Here is a 6,343-nt window from a genome sequence, read left to right on the forward strand (position 1 = left end):
AAGGCTTTCTTATCTCTTCTTGCTATTCTTTGGAACTCTGCATTCAGATGTTTATATCTTTCCTTTTCACTTCTCTTCTTTTCACAGCTATTTGTAAGGCCTCCCCAGAGAGCCATTTTGCTTTTTTGCATTTCTTTTCTGTGATCTTTTCTTGATCCCTGTCTCCTGTACGACGTCACGAACCTCATTCCATAGTTCATCAGGCACTTTATCTATCAGATCTAGGCCCTTAAATCTATTTCTCACTTCCACTGTATAATCATAAGGGATTTGATTTAGGTCATACCTGAATGGTCTAGTCATTTTCCCTACTTTCTTCAATTTAAGTCTGAGTTTGGCAATAAGGAGTTCTTCTCAGGTACTTGAATCCGTTTGAGACTTTCTGTCCCACTGGTCTTTTTCTCCTTTCAAAACTACATCACAGTAGTTAGGTTTTTCCTTGATACGACTTTGTCAGATGAAAGTAGGATTAATTTTTTTTTGTTATTAATCTAACATGAGAAAAACAAAAACTAGTGGGAGAAAAAGAATATTTACTTAAATAACCATGTTTATAACAAAAGCATTTACTTTCTTTCAGAAATCCTGTAATATGGAGAGCTGTGATTGGAACTAATAATATAAAAGGGAGTGAGCCATACAGCAAGAAGATCAAAGTTAATGCAATCATTATCCATCCAGACTTCAACGTGGAATCTTATGATAATGATATTGCACTTTTTCACTTAAAAAAAGCAGTGCGTTATAATAATTACATTCAGCCTATTTGTCTACCTTTTGGTGTTTTCCAAAGACTAAACAAAAACACAACATGTTTTATAAGTGGCTGGGGAAGAACAAAAGAAGAAGGTAATTATAATCTGAGTTTTGCTGATACAGGTTTTCCTGATAATCGGCAGAGGGTGAATTCTTTTATGTATGTTTTTGTATCTCTTTATATCATGAGTTTAAACAGTAGGTCTTTATAAACCAGTGAAAAGAAAATGTGTTTTAATTTTCTATGTTTTTTTCTTCCTTGTGGGAGAGAGAAATTTATCTTCCAAAGCAGAAATAGAGACTTCTTTTGTTATATGTGCCTACATGCCAAGACACTTAAACTTTTAGACTATCTCAGAGAGAATGATGGTTCCAAGTGTTTCTATAGTTTCTGAGACTCCTAGGTGATAAAGCAAGTTCTGTGGCAGATCTGCTTATCTTAAATGATAAGCTTCTGGCTATAAGGAATCAAATTTAGTATCCTTTTTATTTAGTGTACTGTTTAGTATCAAACAAGTTGATTGCTATGTATTTTCTACAGTACACAAAGGTGCACAAAAAATTGACTATCTGAACTAATGGAAGGAATTAAAAAAAATAGAAAACAGTCTCTGCAGACAATATTAAAGAAAAATAGAATTGTACGACAAACATTATAACTTCCCTATGATAGTAGGGAATTTTCACACAACTCTTTTATTATTGGCATATTATGCAGATGAAAAATTAGTAAAGATTTATAATGTTTGCTTTTCCAGTAAGTGGCCTGAGTGACCTCTAAAAATGGTGCATTATTCACTCGACCCAGAAAACCCCACAAAATCATGCAAATCAGGAGGTTCAAATGTTCATGTTCACTTTAAGAACACTTGTGGAACTGCCCAGGCCGTAATGGGTATGCATATCCAAAAAGCCACCAAGTATCTGAAGGATGTCACTTTAAAGAAGCAATGTGTGCCATTCTGTCATTACAGCGGTGGAGCTGGTAGGTGTGCACAGGCCAAACAGTGGGGCTGGACGCAGGGTCGGCAGCCCAAAAAGAGTGCTGAAATTTTACTGCACATGCTCAACAATGCAGAGAGTCATGCTGAAGTTAAGGGCTTAGATGTAGCTTCTCTGGTCACTGAGCACATCCAGGTGAACAAAGCCCTCAAGATGCGGCGCAGGATTTACAGAGCTCACGGTTGGATCAACCCCTACATGAGCTCTCCCTGTCATATTGAGATGATCCTTACTGAAAAAGAACAGATTGTTCCTAAACCAGAAGAGGAGGTTGCACAGAAGGAAAAAGATATCCCAGAAGAAACTGAAGAAACAAAAACTTATGGCCCCGGAATAAATGCTGCAAAAAATAAATGCAAATAAAAGTGTTGGTTGTAAAAAAATAATAATAATAAAATTATAATGTTTGAATTAGCAAGCTTGATTTAATAGCCAAATCAGAAAATTCTGCACCCCAAAATCAGACACTTTCATCTTTTCAAGTACAGGTAGAACCTTTATAAAAACTGACCGCTAACTAGGCCATAAAGAAAATCTCCAAGTTTGAAGGACAGGTAATGTACAGACTATATACTCTGATTACAATTAATTTAGAAATAAGAGAGATGGGAATATGATGGAATAAGGAGGTTGGCAAATCCTCATCCCCCAACATAAGCATAAATTGGGGAAAAAACTCAAAAACTGTCAAAAGCAACCATTTCAGAGCCCTGGAAATAAAAACGCACAATAAATTGAAGAGTATTTGTTTATTATAAGCATCTAGAAATTTGGGTAAAAAGAGGAACTTGTAGTTTTCTTGCTGTCGCTGCTCCTAACTCCCCTTCAGATCAGTCAGTATAATAGCTTTACCAAGATCAAGAGGATCAAGAGGATCATGAGGAAAAAGGATCTTGCTACCAGAGGATATGGACTTGATTTGGAGTAGTAGTTGATAATCCAGGCCAGCAGCACTGTCAATAAAAGTAATTGATTCAAAAAACTAAATAAAAAAGTTTTTAAATAAATTTTAAACAAGTATTGGACTCAGCAAGAGATGAATGGGGGAACACACAGCTCTGCTGGTCTGGGATTGTGATCCTAGATGCAGCCAGGAGTGGAAAAGTTCAGAAATTTGACAAGAAGAACCTCAAAATTAGACAGCTACAGAATGGCTAGATAAGCTCTCCAAACATCCTTGGTTTACTGGGAAACACACATGTATACACGTGTGGGGAAAAAAACCTGAGAGAGCTTAGCATAAAATGAAAACCAAGGCAGACTTGAAATCTGACTGAACTCTGAACATGCTCCCCAAACCATACATAGATTCATCAGCAGAGGATGAAAGCCCAAATCATTAACTGACTAGTAAACTATACACACACATGGATAAGCCCTGTGAAGGCAGGTTAAAAGGTAAAAATCAGAATTAAAAGACTGAGCAGAGACATCAACAGTCACACAGTGTGGGACACACAGATTCTACAGTTTAAGTCCAAGCAAGTTATTTTTAAGAAAACACAACAACATTGTTGAGAAGAGAATCAAAACCCAGAGTTGTTACAGTACATTAATCTGAAAATGCACAATTTTCAACAGAAATACTGTAAGACATCCAAAAAACTAAGAAAAAAAAACAAACAAACCCACAGAAATGTGACCTATATTCAGGGGAAAAAAGTAGTCAATAGAAACTGACTCTGGACAGGTTTAGATGTTGAATACAGCAAAGACTTCAAAGCAGCTCTTTAAATATGTTTGACAAGTTAAACAAATTATTGTTCAAAGAATTAAAACCGTGATGACAATGACTTAACAAATAGGGAATGCCTGTGGAGAAATAAACAATTTAAAAAAGGACCGAATGGAAATTCTAGAGATTTGATATGGCACAAGAAAGCATCTGTAAACTTAAACTACAGAACAGAAATAATATAATCTGGAGAAAACAGAAAAAATTCTTGAAGAAAAATAAACACACTCAGAGAGGCCTGTGGCACAACATCAAGTATACCAGCATACATATGGTGGGATTTCTGGAAAGGAAAGAGAGAAAAAATGGGGACAAAAAAATAGCTGAAGAAAATAATGGCCCCAAACTACCTGAATTTCATGGAAAAAGAAAAACAACACAAAACTTTAATTTAAATTAAAGAAGCTCAACAAATCCCAATTAAGATTTTAAAAAAACTAAAAATGTGCAAAACATGTATGCTTAAAACTACAAAATGTTACACAGGGAAATTAAAGAAGACCTAATAAATTGAAAGACATACTACATTCATGGATTCAAAGACTCAATATTGTTAATATGGCTATTATCCTCAGACTGACCCATATATTCAATGCAATCCCTATCAAAATCCCAGCAAAGTTTTTTATACAATTTGACAAGTTGATCCTAAAATGTATTTGGAAAGGCAAAGAACCTTGATTTCTTGATATTTTTTGAATAGTCAAAAAGTTTTTTTGAAGAACAACAAAACTAAGTTACTCTACCTAATTTAAATTTACCTATAGTAAAAACTACAGCCATTAAGACAGTATGGTATTGATTTATTTTCTGGTAGCATGTTTAGAATTTTCTATGTATAGTATCATGTCATCTGCAGATAATGACAGTTTTACTTCTTCCTTTCCAATTTGGATTCCTTTTCTTTCTTTTTCCTCTTCAACTACTGTGACTAAGACTTCCAAAACTATGTTGAATAAAAGTGGCAAGAGTGGGCATCCTTGTCTTGTTCCTCATCTTAGAAGGAGTGCTTTGACCTTTTCACCATTGAGTATGATGTTAGTTATAGCGTTTATTATGTTGAAGTATGTTCCCTCTATGCCCACTTTCTGGAGAGCTCTTCTTGTAAACTGATGTTGAATTTTATAAAAATTCTTCTGTATCTATTGAGATGGTCATATTGTTTTTATTTTTCAATTTGTTAATACAATGTATCAAACTGATTGATTTACAGACCTTGGAAAATCCTTGCATCCCTGGGCTGAATCCCACTTGGTCATGATATATGATCCTCCTAATGCATTGTTGGATTCTGTTTGCTAGTATTTTGTTAAGGATTTTTGCATTTATGTTCATTAGTGATACTGCCCTATAATTTTCTCTTTTTTGTGATATCTGTAGAATTCAACTGTGAAGCCATCTGGTCCTGGATATTTGTTTGTTGGGAGTTTTTAAATTACTGATTCACTTTCAGTACTGTTAATTCAAATTTGGTTTCTTTTTGGTTGAGTCTTGAGAGATTGTACCTTTCTAAGAATTTGCCCATGTCTTCTAAGGTATCCATTTTATTGGTGTATATTTGCTTGTAGTAGTCTCTTATGATCCTTTGTATTTCTGCAGTGCTGGTTGGTTAAACATAGCAGAGATCAATGGAACACAATACAGAGTCCAAAAAAACCCCCAAACAACCCAACTTATGTTTATGATCAACTGATTTATTTATACAAAATTCCTAGAAAAGGCAAACCTACAGAGACAGAAATTCTATCAGTCATTTTCTGAGTGTGAGGCTGGAGGTGAGAACTGACTGCAACTGGGCATGGAGAGGACTCACTGGAGTGGAAGTATCCTAAAACTGGATGTGGGCCTGGTATAAATTTACCAAAAATCATTGAACTGCTTTCTTACAGTCTGAGAATTGTTATGTAAATTAAACATAAATAAAGCTTCTTTAAAAATGACCAAAAAAATTTAAATCACACATTTGAAAAATTTTAAATATACTACTAAATAACTCCTATGTCAAAGAAGAAATAATTATAATCTTAAATCCTTGTATCTATATAATAATTTATATCAGTTCAGTCAGTCAGTTGTGTCCGACTCTTTGCAACCCCATGGACTGCAACATGCCAGGCTTCCCTGTCCATAACCAGGGAAGTTTACTCAAACTCATGTCCATTGACTCAGTGATGGCATCCAACCATCTCATCCTCTGTCGTCCCCTTCTCCTCCCACCTTCAATCTTTCCCAGTATCAGGGTCTTTTCCAATAGTCAACTCTTCGCATCAGGTGGCCAAGTACTGGAGTTTCAGCTTTAGCATCAGTCCTTCCAATAAATATTCAGGACTGATTTCCTTTAGGATGGACTGGTTGGTGCTCCTTGCAGTCCAAGGGACTCTCAAGAGTCTTCTCCAACACCACAGTTCAAAAGCAGCAATTCTTTGGCGCTCAGCTTTCTTTATAGTCCAACTGTCACATCCATACATGACTTCTGGAAAAACCATAGCTTTGACTAAACAGACCTTTGTTGGCAAAGTAATGTCTCTGCTTTTTTGTTTTTTGTCTCTGCTTTTTAATATGCTGTCTAGGTTTTAACTGTCTAACTTTTCTTCCACAGAGCAAGCGTCTTTTAATTTCATGGCTGCAGTCACCATCTGCAATGATTTTGGAGTCCCCCAAAATAAAGCCTCTCACTGTTTCCATTGTTTCCCTATCTGTTTGCCATGAAGTGATGGGATCAGATGCCATGATCTTCATTTTCTGAATGTTGAGCTCTAAGCCAACTTTTTCACTCTCCTCTTTCATTTTCATCAAGAGGCTCTTTAGTTCTTCTTCACTTTCTGCCATAAGGGTGGTGTTATCTGCATA

General features: G+C 35.6%; 1 protein-coding gene across 1 annotated transcript in view; it reads left to right on the forward strand.

The window, feature by feature from the left end:
- The window catches only part of TMPRSS12 (transmembrane (C-terminal) protease, serine 12), a 34,494-nt gene that overhangs the window by 18,127 nt on the left and 10,024 nt on the right, over positions 1-6,343 (forward strand). The window contains exon 3 of the mRNA XM_010858074.1: positions 581-849. Within this exon, the coding sequence (XP_010856376.1) occupies positions 581-849 (269 nt within the window). The remainder of the gene's footprint in view (positions 1-580; positions 850-6,343) is intronic.

The sequence above is a fragment of the Bison bison genome, unplaced genomic scaffold (genome assembly GCF_000754665.1).
Source record: "Bison bison bison isolate TAMUID 2011002044 unplaced genomic scaffold, Bison_UMD1.0 scf7180017864383, whole genome shotgun sequence".
NCBI classification, from domain to species: Eukaryota; Metazoa; Chordata; class Mammalia; order Artiodactyla; family Bovidae; genus Bison; species Bison bison.